The sequence below is a fragment of the Harpia harpyja genome, chromosome 3, assembly GCF_026419915.1.
Source record: "Harpia harpyja isolate bHarHar1 chromosome 3, bHarHar1 primary haplotype, whole genome shotgun sequence".
In the NCBI taxonomy this organism is placed as follows: Eukaryota; Metazoa; Chordata; class Aves; order Accipitriformes; family Accipitridae; genus Harpia; species Harpia harpyja.
In genome coordinates, this window is record NC_068942.1 from 40,935,902 (window position 1) to 40,953,580 (window position 17,679).

At 38.9% G+C, this 17,679-nt stretch overlaps 1 protein-coding gene across 11 annotated transcripts in view; it reads left to right on the forward strand.

The window, feature by feature from the left end:
• Positions 1–17,679, forward strand: part of MGA (MAX dimerization protein MGA) — a 65,434-nt gene that overhangs the window by 19,398 nt on the left and 28,357 nt on the right. For 8 of the 11 annotated variants that reach the window (XM_052782159.1, XM_052782160.1, XM_052782153.1 and 5 more), the window contains exons 3-14: positions 529–1,459; positions 1,813–1,900; positions 2,045–2,140; positions 6,798–6,926; positions 8,370–8,468; positions 9,369–10,015; positions 10,639–10,996; positions 11,983–12,206; positions 13,131–13,271; positions 13,698–13,770; positions 15,167–15,687; positions 17,172–17,469. In XM_052782159.1, coding sequence (XP_052638119.1) covers positions 529–1,459; positions 1,813–1,900; positions 2,045–2,140; positions 6,798–6,926; positions 8,370–8,468; positions 9,369–10,015; positions 10,639–10,996; positions 11,983–12,206; positions 13,131–13,271; positions 13,698–13,770; positions 15,167–15,687; positions 17,172–17,469 — 3,605 coding nt within the window. Of the gene's footprint in view, positions 1–528; positions 1,460–1,812; positions 1,901–2,044; positions 2,141–5,133; positions 5,855–6,797; positions 6,927–8,369; positions 8,469–9,368; positions 10,016–10,638; positions 10,997–11,982; positions 12,207–13,130; positions 13,272–13,697; positions 13,771–15,166; positions 15,688–17,171; positions 17,470–17,679 lie in introns of those variants that run through there. The other 3 variants (XM_052782155.1, XM_052782158.1, XM_052782161.1) reach the window with 3 other exon arrangements.

A 17,679-nucleotide genomic window follows, 5' to 3' on the forward strand; every position in this document is an offset into this window, starting at 1 on the left:
TTCGAACAACAGTTGAATTTAGGGGTTGTCTGTATGTGGCTTCAGGACAAATTAACTAAAACTTTAGTTAAATCATGTAAACTGAAGTGCATTAAGCGCTCACTTGGCTTCTTATTTGCAAGCACAGTGGCTTTAGTATGGTGACTTAATGAGATACACAGCAAACTAAGGCCACTTCCGAGCACTTAAAATGTGATCGCTTAGCATGAGTTCACGCTGAGTCTCAAATAGGAAAAGGTGCAAATGTCACCCTGATAATTACTAGGGAAGGAAATTGTGCTGCTGCCTTCAGATAAGAGGTTGGATTGTTTTTAATGATGGCAATTTTTTTTTTTTCTCGAGCACTTACTTTTAAAAATGTAAGCTTGTAAATGACAGCTTATTTAACAGACGCATGTCTCAGACCATTTTGAAAGTTTTTTACAATATGTAGCCAAGGATTATGGGAGATGATGGAATTTCGGTAAAGGAAGGGATTTGATAAAGATCTTGTGTTGTTTTGTTTTTGTCCCCTCCCTCCCACCCCAGTCCCATTGCTAGCAGTTATGAAAGCAGTTCCCGTGTGGCATCCCCATTGGACCCAAATGGACACTTTAATGTAGTCATTAAAGAGGAACCAGTAGATGACTACAACTATGAGTCAAGTATTTGCACACAAGGAATAAGTGTGAAACAGGAAGACACAGATGAAGAAACTGATGAGTATTCCAACACTGATGATGAAGATCCCATCCTACAAAAACACCTGATGAGACGCAGTGAAACAGATGGAATTGATGGAGAATTCAGGTCTAGGAAGCGTGTGCTAACCAGTCCTTCAGGTGTTGCCAAAGCAAAAATGTTAAAACTGGATAGTGGGAAGATGCCTGTGGTCTATTTGGAACCTTGTGCAGTCACAAAGAGCACAGTGAAGATATCTGAGCTGCCACAGACCATGCTCTCCTCTTGCAAGAAGGATAAATCCCCTTTGAGTGCAATACTGGATTCCTTACCTGTGTGTTTTGAAAATCACAAAGGCTCTTGCTCAGGCACAGCTACTGTAACTGAGGAGTTAGTTATGAAAAAACAATCTCCTGGGGGTAAAATGTCACAGAAATACTCTTCAATCAGAGAGGCCCAGTGGGGTCTATCTAAATCACCTAATTTTAATCTCAGGGGCTCAGTAAGTTGTCACTTTTCAGCTAAAGAGATCTGTGGAAGAAAAAGGCCTGGCATACTGAAGAATCCTATGTCCCTGAAAGGCTCTGGTAGCAATCAAAACACCCTATCATCAGTTACAACTAAAAGAGGAAGGCCACGGAAACTGAAAATTTCCAAGGCTGGTCGACCACCTAAAGGTATAGGGAAAACTGTAATAACGAGCAAGAACAGCTCTCTCGGGCCTGGGAGTATCCTTCCAGATGTTAAGCCGGACCTTGAAGATGTTGATGGAGTCCTCTTTGTGTCCTTTGCATCAAAGGTAAAACCTAACCATTTTGAGTAAAATTCAAAACCTTCTATAATGTCTCATTTTTAAGCCCTTTCTACTTATAAGCTGAAGATATATTTTCTTTTAAACCAAGTTTTGAGATTTATGGCCTCTTTCCAAATCTGTTCTTATCTTCTCCCTATGTTAATCATAACATTTTCTTACTTCTTAGCAACTTGGGGGCAAATAGTGGGATCTAGAGTTCTGTATAAAAGAATGCATGCTTGTTTATTAAACAATCTCATGTTTTGAATGTTTGGGTGATATTTTGATGTAGCCTAGTTTGCATCTAAGTCAGTGTTTTAAGGTATCTTATACTTATTCAAGGCTCTTTATGTACGTAGGAAGCTCTTGACATTCACACTGTTGATAGAGCTGGAGGAGAAGAGTCGCAGAATCTTCAGGCTCCCTTGTTGACTACAAATGATCCAGGTACATTTTTGTATTTTTTTGTAAGTGGCTATTCCCTGCGATAAGGGAATTTGTAAAGACATACTGGAAAATTAATAATTTAAGTCAATTTTTTGCATGGTAAATGTTTTTTATATGTTCTCTCTTTTTTATTTTTTGAGTTAGATTGTCAAGCAAGAATACAAGTACTGGAAAAGGAGTTGATGGAAGAGCTGAAGACCTTGAGGCATAAGCAAGTAATACATCCTAGCCTTCAGGAAGGTAAGCAGGCAGTGTACATATTGTTGCACCTGGTTGTATATTATACTTAATCATACTGAGTTGATAATTTCCTTCTGGATGTAATACTGTGTATGCCCAATACAGCTGGGATCTGATTTTGGTTGGTTTTTTTCAAATGCAGGAAAGTATACAGGTGTGTATGTACAGATGTGAGAGTATGAAAGGAAATTTCTGTGAAACTGTCAGTTTCCCTCTTGCCACTTGTGGCAATGAGAGAGAATCTGTGGTGTCTGACCTGTTTTTTTTTTTTCTTAGAGGCTTTAAAAGTTCAGTCAGCCAATAAAGATGTTTTTGTTTTCACACATTCGTGTTGCAAACTAGAAGAGGTGGAGGAGGCAAAAGATGAATCCTGAATCTCCATCACCAGAGCAAGAGGCTGCATGTCATTATATACCTCTTGCAGAAGACGCTGAGCCTTCAGACTTCAGGCAATGCCTGTTTCGTAATTTGCTAATTCTTGTAGAGAGCTTATCGAGTTGATTTTACTTCTCCATAGAAAATAGCCACTTCCTGGTAGTAGAGGAGCTAGAGATCCAGAAACACTTCACTAAGACTACACTTGCTATGTCTGAGTCTGTATTTCTTTGAGTCACTGTAGATCCAGGTTCACTAGACACATAAGAGGGCCAAGCAAGGTATTTCTAGCTTGTGATCTTTTATTTATATACAATATTATCCTGGGGTCAGATGGAAGAAAGTCAAGGATCAACACAGCAGAACTTAATGTTCTCTTTACTGATGATGTTGAAAGCCTTCAGCAATAGTAGTCCTGAGACCGATGGCATTAACATAGGCATCAGAACAGATCATGAAGAAATTGACCTGAATGGAAGTGTTGTACCTCGTGTTCTTGAGGTTCTGGCCCTGAATTTTTCAAACATACAACTGTAATGCTGTAGGGATTAAGACTCCAAATACCAATCTTGACTCTGATACTAGTTATTTTGGGTCCTCACAGAGCTTCTACTGTGAAGAACCCTGGATTGTCTTGAATGGTTTACGCACAGGGTATGAGGAGAACTAGCCTGTCATTTTTTGCAACTATTTAAAGGGGTGCCTTTGTGTCTTGCTAGTGTTGAGCTGACACTCCTGTCTTCTACCTTGGCAAAGCAGTCATAAGAAGGGTAGTAGAGAACTCTTAGAGCTCTGTCCTGGACGTGGTAGGGATGAAAGAAGATAACCCATCTCCAGCCAGGTTGTACCTTGGTGGTATAGCATCAATGTTGACAGTCTAAACGCAGTTTTCCCCTGCCATGATTCCAGAAATAGGTGGCCCTATTTTCTAATGACCTCACTGGCCAACCTGCCCTCACAGGTCTGCGTGTGTTGTCATATTTCAAAAATGGTAGTAAAATCCCTTGTGTGGTCAGCTGCTGGTGGTGCTAGATACAGCACTAAGCAAATGTTACAGCAGTGTTAAGGCTTTTTAGGATTATATTGTGGGCCTCCTGGAGGCTATCTACCTAAGAAAAGTATAATGAAATTATGGTACGTTGGCAACCACAACACTAGTGAGGGCTGTTTTACTTGTGAGATGATCCTGCAACTGGGAATGTGTAAAACCCACATGCTTTTCCTCCAGCTTGTAAATGAGTGGTGGTAAAGTGTGTGGTACCTTCTGAAGGGTGTTGAGCAGTTCACAGATAATACAAAATGGACAAGAAAAGTCAAGCGTCAGGCTAAGAAAAAGAGGTCTGAAGAATTTTGACTTTCTTAATGTTTGTGAACGTCATTTCCAGTGTTGGATGGTAATCTGCTGAGCCTGTTAGATGTTGAAATTCAGCAATGAAGAGAATGACCCTCAGCTGTCTAATTTTTAGAAAGAAAAGAAGTTATGTGAAGATTATTTGCAGCAAGAGCATTACTACAGATAGGTACAGATGTAATTTGGTCAGGCTGTGAAATGAATTACAATACATGTACTTTTGTTGGTAGACTTCAGCTGCTGCATGTGAACTGGAATTAATCTTTATTCAGATTACCTTCACCTTGCAAAAAGTTACAGATCTATTGCCTTCCATTGCAAACTTGAGATCTGGAAAGGAACATGATGTTAATGGAGAGAGGGATTGTTGGGGTTTTTTTCCTCCTTCTTTCTCCCCCTGCCCCCAACATCATCAATAAGACATAAGAAGGCGGCTGGGGAGTGCCTCTAGGCCAAACTTAAGGGCTGTGTCTTTTCCAGTCATACTGATTCTAAGTAGCATCCTGAAGCTTGGTGCAGCCTCATTAGCCCTCTTGATTCTGATACTTGTTCTCCAAAATTTCTTGGCCACAGATCGTGACTAATACCTCCTCGTCATCTACCACAGAACAGGCAGAGGCATGGCTCCCTCCTGTCTGGAAGATGTGAAGTGCCTGTTTCTAAATGTGCTTTCAGCCATTTTTTAGAAGCTTACCATCTTTCTTGTCCTCACTGCAGTTTGGCAAGTGGACACAGCAAATGTTAACTCTGCTTTTGGTTTTGGAAAATGTAGTTGAGAAGCTTAAGTTTGTTTTTGAGATTCACTGATGATGTGTTGGGGTTGTACCTGAACCCCACAATTGCTGTTGATTTGTGAAGTTAAGAAAATGGTGATTGAGGCTATCTAGATCTTAGAGGCACCAGGACTGCAGGAATAAGATGCTTCAGGAAGAAGGGAATTCAACCTAAGCATGTTAGAAGGAAGGCTCCTGCTGGAGTACTGCAATGCTATGGGATGCCTCTTCTATCTGAGCTAATTTGAATCCCTTATCATATTCCTGGAAATCAAAGGCACTGTTGTCATGCATCGTATTTCAGATTTAGCAGCTGCATCTGATGGAGAGAAGAAAGTTCTTAAGGTTCTTCATTTGCTACTATTTGATTACAGCAACTGAAAATTAGCAATACTCTGGAGATGGTAGAAATCAATAAAAGTGATTGTTCTTGTGTCATGTATGGTGATGTCAGTACAGACATAATACTTACTGTTACCATTTGTTCTCTTTAGGCTGTCTGCATTCATTCCACATTGCACTTGTTGGAGTCATCCTCTTGGTTTTTGTCTGGGTGTTTTTTACTTCATGATCCTAAACTGAAATAATAGATTTTGTGTATGAGTGATGTTCTTATTTTTGTTTGAGTGTTAAACAAAGCTAGGCTTGTTTTTGAAGATGACAGAATAATTGAAATGTAGTGTCAAGAAAAATAAACTGTGTATGCTTTCCACTTTATTTTAAATAGAGTTTGAAAAGAAATAGATGGCATCTTGACATTTTGCAGTTGACATGTTTTTATACAAAATGCTAGATTGGCTTGCTTGCTGTTCATTTTCCCTATGTAGATTTGAAAATTATATCTCACTAGACTGTCTTTGATAATGGTATCAGTTTAAACAGCCATCTCTGAGATTTGTTCCATGGTGATTGTTTTCAGGCTGCCAGTAATCAGGTCACTGTGTTGCCACTTATGAACATAAATGTGTACCACCAAAACAAGGTTTCTACTGTATGTGCAAATACTACTTGATGTGTCCTGAGCCTTGTCAGTTCATACATTTTCAGTTTCAAAACTTGCATATTTAATACATGAATTTCAGACTTGTTGGCAACAGGAGCAACATTTGTAGGTTTCTATAGCTAAAAACCAAAAGAGATGTTCTGAACTCCAGACTGCGAGCTGAATTTGATTGACAACAGTCATTTCTTGAATTCAGTGTAACAATATTTTCTGAAAAATGTACTAAGTCAAATTTACTAGCTTGTTTTTTTCCTCAGCGTTTCTGTGTCTACATTTGTTTTGCCATGGATAAAGATAGCTTTTGTGACTGGGTAAAGTCTTTCAGTTTGAGTATTTTGGGGGAGTTGATGAAGGGAGGTGTTGTAGGCAGCTAAGCATTTGTGGTGGCATCAACAACATGGATTGTTTAGTTTCTTTATAGCTGTTTTTCCTCCTGCTTTAAAAAAAAAAAAAAAAGTGCCAAGCTTGGAAAAAAAATATCCTACTGAGATCTTGATCATTTGATGAACTAGTCCTGAGAGCGCTGTCTGAATACAACTTTATTTATATCATAATTTCCAAACACACACACACACTTCTTCAGAACTAAAATGTGATTTGCTCCTGGGTCTTATTGCTGGTTGAAACTGAAGTGTATGTGGTATATGTTCTTGCACAAGAATGGAGTTCAGTGGAGAAGGGGATGTGTAAGTACCACTGGCAGGATTGATAATTTATGTAGTGACATGAAATGCGAAATAGTCAGCTGAATTGCATTCAGGCAGTAACTCCAGCCTTCAAGAATGTAAACCGTGCGAACTTCTTCAAAAAATGAACAAACAAAAACTTCTATTGTGAGAATTATTACAACACTGGCACCTAGCTTAATAAATTTCCGTGGAAACTTTAGTAGTAACCAAGAAAACTATGAAAAGTAATTCAATTTTTTTCTTGATTTCCCATTCCCTAAAACACTTTTTAATTCATACCCTCTGCAAATCCAGTATAAGTAACAATTATAGTCACTAATGCTCTTTTTCAAGTCTCTTAAAATGGTGAGTGAATGCTAGAAAACCTGTATATAACTTAATGGGTTATTTTTTAGTAAATATCTTGACTTTCTTTTTCTTAACATCTTGCTGCATTGAGACATTTACTGATACTTGCCTCTTGTAGTGGGACTGAAGTTGAATTCTGTGGACCCAACAATGAGCATTGACTTGAAATACTTGGGTGTGCAGCTTCCTCTTTCCTACTCAAATTACTCTTTGTGGAGCTATCCAGGAACCAATCCCAATTCTCCAGGTGGGTAGAATATAAATTTGCTGAAATCTCAAGTATTGCCTTTTTATTGTCGATGATCAGAAGGAGGGAATGGCCATTTAGTTGAACTTGATATCTTAAAGAGATTAAAGCAAGTATTAAAATGACAAAATGTGAGAGCTTCCTTAAATCATTATGTGGTTACTGGCCAAGGAGTCCTGAGTAATTCTGGCCAGATTGTCTTCAACCTTCCCTTTTTGTGATGGTAGTGATCCAGTAATGGTATCTGTCTAGTGTATTTTATACCAGCATGTTTTGTCTATTGGAACTGGATTTCCTAAATGTAAATGTACACATTAACAACTCTCGGTTTGCTCAGAAAAAGCCTGAGCAATCTATATTTCTCTGATGTTGCTCGCATGCAAAACAAAAAAAGTTGTCTTTCACAGACCCAAGTATCAGAACTTTCCAGAAGAAGAGCTTGAGGTGCCACTTGGGGGCTAACCTATAACTTCATGATAATTATTTATTACAAAAGTGCTGACCGATTGTGCTTTTTTTAAACTTATTTGCTATTCAACCAAGTGCATTTCTCATTATACTGCAACTATGATTCTAATACTGTTGGTAGATATTGTTTTTAATAATAAACTGGTTGGACAAAGTATAGGGGTGCTTATCTTTCTCCTACTTAACCTCTTCTTCCTACTTTAATGTTCTGATTACTGTACCTTTCTTAATCTGCTGCTTTTGGGAGCTGGTAAAGAGGCAGACGTTGTATCTCAGCTTTGTTTACACTGCAAAAGAGGCAGATTCAATTCAGAAGGCCTCAGTCAGCTCAGTGTCAAAACGCTATTATTTCTAGCCTTAGCAATATGTAAAACAGCCACACAGATCCCTATTAGTATTTTTACATTCCAACTTAGCTCCCAGAGCTGATGGATAACTTGACAGAGATGTCGCTGTTTGCCTTCTGTGATTATTCCCTGTCTCTAGCCTAATTGATACTCAGCTGAATTTGACAGAACAGCAAACATTAAATGAAGTTTCTACAGGTCTTATAAAAGTCATTGGCCCAATTGAGAGGAGAGACTCAGATTACTTTCCTTGCTGAGAGAAGTTGTAGTATCAGCTCAAAACCTGCCTGTTCCATTTTAGCCTGCTAACTAGCTGATTCACCCATTTGAGGTTTGGAATCAACTGCTTGCACCATTGCTAAGGAGACTAAAACTGAAAATACAGGAGAAGACATCTTTTGCATGGGTAGCAGACGCATGGCCATACAGCAGAACTTTACAGGAAGCTTGGCTTTGTTAAGTATTTTGTTAATTTAAAAAAAAAAAAAAAAAAAAATCAAGTCTTTTTATTCAGCTGTTTGATTTACTACAGTTCATCTGTCCCTGAAAAGGAATAAGCAGAGTTTGCTAGGACATTCATACAGTCAAGCTTGGCTCATAAACTGAGGCTAGCTTTCTTCTTTTCCAGATACCGGATTTCCTTTTGTTTCCAGGACAGGAAAGACAAATGATTTCACGAAAATCAAAGGCTGGCGAGGAAAGCTTCATGGTGCTTCTAGAAATGAAGGTAAAAAAAAAAAACCCAAAAAACAACCACCCCCCACCCCCCTCCCCCCCCAAAAAACCAGAAAAAGATCAGTGTACATATTTCCAACACATGGCCTTTTTCTTGATCTTCCATAGATCTTGCAATTTGGTAATTGTGTGTGTCTTAAGGAGAGATTTATTTTTTTATATTGAAACTGTCATGAGTAAAGAATTTTTTGGTCCTGCTTCCATGCTCAGAATGGAGGTTTATAAGAGAAAAGAGAAACTTACTCTGAGTAAGAAAAAAATACATGTGTTTTTCACTCAAGCCTTCTGTGTAAAACAGATCAAAGCTGTAATAATTTTGGTTTTGTTCGTCAGTTTTGAGTTTACTTGGAAGTATGGTAATTCCAGTATTATGTTGCCCCAGGGACCCTAATGAACTAGGGTAATTTTCATTTATAACGGTGTATTTTTAAGTCCAGTTAGAGTAGATATTCCTTACATACTTGATTACTCTGCCCTGCCTAAGGGAGGAATGGATATTTGGCAATTTGCCAGTTTTATCTTTAGATTAAATATTTATGCTGTACCTTCTGCACTTTCATACAATGTTGTGTTGGGGTATTCCAGATGTATTGTAGTGTAGCAGGTAGGCTAGATATTCAGGACAAACAAAGTAAGTTGAGTAGAAGCATGGCCTGTTGAAGGCTTACTGTTTTTTGTGAATGAATATACACGAAAAATCTCCACAAAAACAGTTGTTCAGACAGCTGGTTGTGTTTCAGAGTGGATTATATTTGGCGTGCCTGTGTTGTACTCTTCTAAAAGAATTGTATATATATTTTTAGAGAGGTATTTACCTCTTCTATATTTTTTAATTATTATAAATTTTGTCAGTACATTTTCCCAGGAGCTAAAGTGCTTTTTATTTATTTAGGCGGCAGTTCAGAAGGTTCCTTGAAGAATCGCTCAGCGTTCTGTAGTGACAAGCTGGATGAGTACCTGGAAAATGAAGGGAAATTGATGGAAACAAGTATGGGATTGTCTTCTAGCACTCCCACTTCTCCTGTGGTATATCAGCTTCCCACTAAGAGCACTAGCTATGTGCGAACACTCGACAGTGTTTTAAAGAAGCAGTCCACCATAATTCCATCAACATCTTATACGTTCAAGGCTGTTCCTCTGTCATCTGCCTCTAGGAAGACAAAGACTCAAAACAGACAGACATCTACAAACAGAGTAAAATCATCTTACAAGCCTATACTACCTTCACCTTTTTCTGCAAAGCAGAAACAGAACTCTTCAGCATCAGGGGAAAAGGCTGCAAAGTCTGTCTCAAATAGCAGTTTGGCTAACCAAGCAGATAGTTTCATGGTGCCAGCTCTGGATGAAAACATACTTCCAAAACAGATTAGTTTGCGCCAAGCACCACAACAGCAACAAGCAGCTCGTCCACCAGGTTTGTCTAAATCACAAGTGAAGTTAATGGACTTAGAAGACTGTGCTCTCTGGGATGGCAAACCACGGACCTATATTACAGAAGAACGAGCAGACATATCTCTGGCAACCCTCCTTACAGCTCAGGTAGATCCATAATCATTTCTTTCCTTTCTGTACTGTTGCTTTTCTAAATCTGTCTGCTTACTGATGTTGCATATAGACACAGAAAATAAGACTGAAGCTGCTAAGGAGCATTATTTGTGGTGTAGTCTGTAGTGAACGTTGAGGAGTACTGACTTAGCAGTATGTGAAAAAACTAATTGTGATAATAGCGTGTTGATATGAATCATTAATAACTTGAGTTACCTCAAATTTTCACCATTAAAAATTCTGGTTAATACAATTGCTATTCAGTAACTGCATTTCCTTACTATTTGTTGCTTTTTCTTTTTCAGTTGAACTAACTGCAAAAAAATCATGGTCATGTAACTTGGTTGTCACATGATAACTTCTTTTCCTCTTTTGCTTTCTTTATATCCTCTTACTACCAAGATGGTTTAGCTGCCTCAAATTGCCTCTCAGAAGACTTCAAATGCAAAATCTCTTCTATTCTGGTTTTTTTCAGTATAGATGACAAGTTTTCATATGTAGACCATGTAATTGGAGGGGTTCTTCTAAATGAACTTTGAATAGCAATTTTGCATGTGCTTACTGAAATTTCCTGTTACTAAAATTTGAAGCATATATTTCTTTAAAACTTTTCTTAGGCTTCTCTCAAAAACAAACCTATCCACAAAATAATAAGACGACGAGCACCTCCTTGCAATAATGATTTCTGTCGGCTGGGTTGCATATGTGCCAGTCTAGCGCTGGAGAAACGTCAGCCTACCCACTGCCGCAGGCCAGACTGTATGTTTGGTTGTACTTGCTTGAAGAGAAGAGTGTTGCTGGTGAAGGGAGGATCAAAACATAAGAAAATAATGAAAAAGGCTGTGCGTGGAAATCTTGTGTTCTATGGAACACCAGAAGAACAGCAAGAGGATGAAGATGTGGAAGAAGAGGGTGATGGGGAGGAAGATGAGTTGAAGCAGAAAGATAAGAAGAGGAGAAAAAAGGTGGAATACAGTGAGTATTGCTGGGCAAAAGTGATTAATTGCAACTTTGCAGAAACCAGCTGTCTTGGTGGGCATTTTTATTAGGATGTAGTAGTGATGCCATTTTTAAATCCAGAAATTGGGAGTGAATTCCAAGAGATGTCTGCAACATCTGCTTTCATATAGCTGACTAGCAGGGAATAACACCTTTTCCCTGTTTTTTAGCTCTTATGTATCTGATCAGCATTTTGGGCACTACTTAGTTGTTTATTGTGATCAAATAGCTGGAGTTTCTTTTTGATAATTTAAACTCTTGCTCAACTCTCCAAGTATCTTTAAAGACTCAGGATATGAGATAATAACTGCTATTGCTGTTGGTAATCTTCATTGTCATAGTGCTGTTTTCTTTCTCTCTTATCAAGTGAGTATCTAGAGGTGTATTTTCAGTTGCTGTATAGTTCATTGACTTCAGTGGAAATAGTGATTTACGGTAGTTTCAGATCTGCCCTAAGGTATGCTCAGAAAAACCAAATTGGTAAAAATTGACCATGAAATTAAATTACACTTTCAGTTTCTTGCTAGTAGTACTTTTAGCAATAGCTAAAAATGAACATAGTGTTATCTGGTGTTCCACTAGAATAAAGGAATTCTTCCATAGAGCTGTGGTATAAAGTCTGGGGTTTTGGGGAGGTTTTGTAATTTTTAAGTATACAGCATCAATGAAGATCACTAATTCTTCAGTGTTTTTTTGTATCTGCTATCACAGTACAAGTGAGAAACAGTAATTAGTGTAGAATCATTTTTATTTTCATTTCCTCTTTCTTGTGGACAAATCCCAGTCACTTTTGGCTAGAATTTGAGACCAGAAAAACAACCAGTAGTATTTTCCAGCAGTATGACCTAGTGCTTGCTGCATGGCTAGACCTCAGGCTCAAACAAAAAAAAAATCTGTTACTGCTATGTTAGATGGTGTTTCATTTATAAGTAAGTTGGTTTTGTTTTTTCTTCTTTTTTCAGCTATCTGTGATTCAGAGCCAGAACAGCCTGTTAGGAATTGTCCATTGTGGGTGAAAGTAGAAGGTGAAATAGATCCAGAGCCAATTTACATCCCAACACCATCTGTTATTGAACCAGTTAAATCCACGGTACTGCCCAACCCAGAAGTCTTGCTTTCTAGTAAGCATAGATCTTCCAGTGGAATGAAACCAGGCAGAGTGTATACTCCTAAACCCAATCCAGTGGTAAGAAAGTAGAAGAGATGCGTTTGTTTTCCTTTGTGTTGAAAATTAAAACAACCACTGCCAAAAGCTCCTGTGCTAGGCCATTTTAGATGAAATTTGAGATGAAAGCCTAAGATTGACTGTCCCTAGGTATGTTAATAAGCTAGGATGAATTGACCGTATATAAGTCTTTAACTATGTCTGTCTTCTGTTGAGAATTTAGTGTAGCAGCACGCAGATGGTGAAGGGTGATCACGATTCACTAATAGCCTCATTTAAAAAAATGGAATAATATATGCTATTTTTGGCAAAATGATTGCTGGTCCTGTAATGTTTGTATAAGTTATTAGCTGCATAATGTAGCCTATCTAAGTAATGAATTATTTGCAAAAAAATTGGGATACAGACACACAGTATTCAGTGTAGAGCTGGAGTCTTTTTTTGTTTTTTTGAGGTTTCACTACCAATGTGGGAAGAACCTGCCTTTGCCTCTCCCCTCACCTTAGTATCTAACAAAAGCAACAACAACAGTAGAGGAAGAAAAGCAGTAGAGCTGAGTCTAGTTATGTCTGAAGAACAAACATAGCAGAGTTGCTATTTAATGTATAGCAGATAATGTTAAACAATGCATGACTCTTAGGACTTGTTTCCCCACTTAGAAGAGTATCTGAATGGGTTTGGGTTTTGGGGGCAGGTGGTGGTGTTCTGCTCCCCCCCCCTCCCCCTGCCCTGAATATGTAACTTGGAAACAAGATGTAGACTGAGCTGTGTGATACTAAGAGGACAGATTCAGCTTTAAATGCATGCTAGACCTTTCTTTTGACATTTACTATTGAAGCATTAATGTTGAAGTGTTGTTAGAAAGGAAAACTGTTTCATAAATCTGATAAGCATCTAGAATGGAGAGGTTTTCTTCTCCCCCCCCCCCTTTTTTTTTTTTGTTAGATTCGAGAGGAGGACAAGGATCCTGTCTATTTGTACTTTGAAAGTCTGATGACTTGTGCAAGGGTCCGAGCATATGAACGCAGGAGAGAGGAGAAAAAGCAACAGAAAGACAAAAGGGATTCACAGAGTTCTAGTATAAAGGTAAGAAGTCACACTGTAACTAGCATGTATCATAGAACAGGCAGAAATATTGAAAATGTTGAAGTAAGTTTTTCTCCAGAAACCTCTATGCGACATGAGGGCTTGACTTATATTTGATGGTGATAGGGCTGTGGAGCCTGGAGCCTAAATCACCTAGTAGTGCTGGTAAACTTACCCTATTACTGTGATAGAAATTGTCTTATCTGTGGAAATTCCTGGCTGTCAAGTACATTATCATGTAAGGCTTAAATGTTCATTGTTTAGAGAGCTGTTCTAAGATGAAAATTGTAATATTGTCAAAGTTAGCATATATTTTATGATTCAGGGTGACAGTATGATGAACTAGGTTATTTTGTGATGTGATTTTTAGTGTGGAAGAGAGATACACAGGATGAGAATTTTTCTTGCATTTCTTTTCTCCTGCAGGAGCATGAACCAGAGCTTCAGTCTCCTGAGAAAGCAACCTGTGAGGTAGACAAAGACACTGATAAATCAGGAGGTAAGAGCTGAGTATTGAGTATAATTCGACCTCTTGGTAGTTCCACATTTTTGTGGGGTTTTTGTGTTGGCTTTATTTTTTTAAAAAGTTGCAGCTATTGATGAAACAAAAGTCCATTTGCTGGGGGAGTTATTACGGTTGTCAATAAAAATCTTATGATGTGCTTACAGTTTCCTGTTTTCTTAAGTAATTGTGTGTGTGTCACATGGGAGATACAGCAGATTAAATATCCAATACTTGCTGTTGCTCTAAGGTTAAAATGACCAGTATTACAGTAGCTCGTTTAGCAATAAAAGATAATACTGCACAGCACACTTGTCTGCAAGAGTTATAATTAGATACTTGGGAAGGAATGGAGACCACTGGTTTTGGTTTGTCTGGTTCCCCCCTGTCTTTTTTTCCATACTATTACTTTGTAGTTACTGAAGAATTAATAAATATCCAAGTGGTACTGTGAGGATGGGATCCTCGTGTTCTCCACCTAGAACCGTATGGGACAAGGAAGCACCTATACTTTTATTTGGAGCTGTTTGATGTTGAATTCTTCTAGTTCAAGTTGAAAGGTTGAATTGAAGTTCTGCTACATTATATATACTGGGTTTGAGTTTCTAGTTCATAAAGAAGTAGGCTAGACATCTGTGTACTCCTGCAGTCTGAAGTGGCCCAAATCATGTTATGAACTTTAAAATGAGACATATACTTGAGGCATTGTGTCATCCACTAATGAAATACAGCTGCCTTTTTGAGCTGAATTTTTTCACTGTTTAATGTATACAACAGCACACTCTCCATTTAAGGTTGGAAATGGAAAAATAATACAACTAGTTGAAAATGCTGGTGAATTGGTAGGTGAAATTAAAATGGCCAGGACACAGGGCTCAACATCCTTACAGTTTTGCAAAAAGTGGCGTTGGATCTCTAATGACAACAAAAGGTCATGCTTCTGTTACACATCTTCTGCAAAAGACAGTTCTGCTAGCGGCATGTTTGCTCCTCATGCCATTATAGGACACTGGTCCTTTTCTGACTCCAAGAGAAAAGCGCCATCTCTTGAATAACCAGCGATGCTTTCTACTGCATGTTGGTGTTGCTTGGAGATCTTTCATCCATGTACTGAAACAACCCAGCTTTGTTTAGCTTGTGATGCAATGGATACAACCCGAGATGGTATGGCTGCAGGGAATGAACTGTGAGAAATAGTTACATTAGTTTTGCAGTAAGTTTTTGCTTGCTTGTGAAGCTCTGCAAGGGGAAGTCATGCTTTGAACAGTTCTTTTTCTTGTTATTGCCTTGCAGCTGAGACAAGGGTGGAGGTGTGGGCAGAATAAAACTGTTTGAATATCCAGGTGATTAAAATGCCATAGTATTGCAGAAACCTATTTCAATTCTTTCTCAGAGAAAAGCTGGTGGTCTTCTCGTAGTGAGGGGGACTCTTCCTCCACCTCCTATGTTCATCATACTACTCCAGGTGGACCAACCAAACTTATCGAGATTATCTCTGACTGCAACTTGGAGGAAGATCACAATAAGATCTTGACCATCTTATCACAGCGTATCAACAGTAACGCGCCACAGTGCCTCAAAGTGGGTAGCTTCATTATTGAAATGGCTTCGGAACACAAGGCCCAGGATGAGAACCACCCTCCTGTCTACTCCTCCAGAGTGAAAATTTCAGTGCCGTCCTGCCAGGACAAGGACGAGAAGTCCGAGATACCTGTCTTGGAGACTCCTGATAGCGGAGTGCCGTCACACAAAAACCCAGAAAATCTAAAGTTCTTGCGGGCAGACACATTGGACAAACTGCAGGAGAAGTTGCATGGGGGCAAAGGCTTGCCTTTTTATGCAGGGGTTTCTCCTGCAGGAACGCTGGTCGTCTACAAACGCAATGCTAATATGAGCCCCTCAGGCTTGATTCAGGTGGGTCCCTCTGCCTTTACTGTGGAGATGAGATTCAGTTTCATCCAGTATCCCAGAACTCCTTGAAGGGGAGAACACTTTTTAATTTGTCTACCTAGTCTTTTGCCTGTCCAGACAAGGATTTTAGCACCTGGTGGCATTCCTGCCTCTCCATAAGCTTGTCCCTTTCAAGATTGACTCAATAACAGGAAATCTGATGGTTTAGCTTGTGCTTTAGGCCATTTGGGTCTTGGTGGCCCAAGTACAGAATGTCTCTCAAGATCTTTTTGGTGCTTTGGAACACTCCCTGCAGATGCATGACAGATAATACTTCTAAAGGAACGGCTGTTAGAGGCCACAAAAAGAATATTTTCCAAGGAAGTGTACACTGGGACAAAACTTTAAACTGAAACTGTAAACATTAAATGGCTTTTTGCTACAGCTCACCGTTAAGTCTTCACTAATAGCCTATGTCCTCTCTGCAGAATATATGTTGTTCATCAAGGGACTTCATAATCCTAAGTTCAAAGTGAGCCCTTTCCCTGCAGTTTCATGCAGCTAACTTGGTATTATGAATTGGTGGTAGGAACTGTATGGCTAGGATGAAGATATTTTTTAGTCAAAGGTATTTGTGGTTATAGTAATACCACTTTCCGGGAAGGCATATGAATTAGAAAATGAGAGTAAAATTTATTTTCATGACACTTTGCAGATATGGCACCCTCAGAAAGAGAAGCTAGCAGAGAGGAAAAATGTAGGGGGAGATTTCTTATTTTTAATAGAAGTTGATCAGTAAAAAGAGTCAAGACCTTATTTAGCGGTGTGTTAAATGTATTTGGCTTTTAGAAGGTATTATCAAGCAACCTGAAAGTAAAATGCAAGACTACCAAAACTTCCTGTTGACCACTAGGCATAAAGCCTGACATTCGGAAAGATGTTCTGTTTTTTCTCTCCCATGCTGTCAGTTACCACTACAACTCTAAATTTGAAGTTAGTCAACTCATCATACCTTAATTACAGTATCAAATGGCAGCACAGATAAGAAAAAAGCTGATAAAGCTTTTACAAGCTCTTTAGAGTTTTGTCCCAATGTATATGACATAAGTATTCTTTCTTCTGTGATGCTAGGTGTTAATTAGGTTTGAGAATTTTATCCAAAATTGACCTCGAGTTTGGGAACCCATTTTTATTCAGGCCTGTAGCATAAGTAAGGGACAGGAAAAATAAATGCTAGCTTCACTCTAACTAATTTCAGTGATTTCACATGCTCCTTTGGACTCTGTGGTTCTGTGTGAGAGTCTGAGTAGCATCTTAAATCTGTATTATAAAGATATAACAGAGTTGTTTGAAGTTCTCCTGGGCAGTAGGGAAATTAGGAGTTCCCATTCTGAATTGCAATGCTTTTTTGAAAAGGACACTTGGAAGTCCCATGGAATGAAAACGCCTCTCCAGAGGTGGTGAATTAGCATTCTTTTCACAAAATTTCCCTTTTCCACTTTTTTCAGGTTAATGATAAAAGGTATCCTCAGGCCAAACTGCTTTTGGGACAGATGGGGGCATTACATCCCGCCAATCGGCTAGCAGCTTATATCACAGGCAGGCTGCGACCCACAGTACTTGATATCTCAACCCTCAGTACTGTGATCTCCAAGGTAGCATCCAATGCTAAAGCAGCTGCTTCTGGGACACCATCAGTCCAGGTGCCCACAACATCAACTCCCAAAACTACATCTTCCACCAGCACTACTTCAACCCCCACTGTGACGACTCTGAAAACCCATGTCCCAGCACAGAGACAGATAGGTAGGTTGGAACTTATTACTGTGTTTTAAATTGCGTGAAGCTGAAGTAAAAAGCGAGTGTACAGCATTGCTGTTGATTTCTGTGCAACAGTGCATGCTGCCTTTGGCTGCATTGCCTACCTAAACTGCCTCTGCAATAAATAACCTCTTTAAAGCAGAACATTTTATTTTGACTTCAGAATAAGATTACAGATGTTGACTATTAGTTATT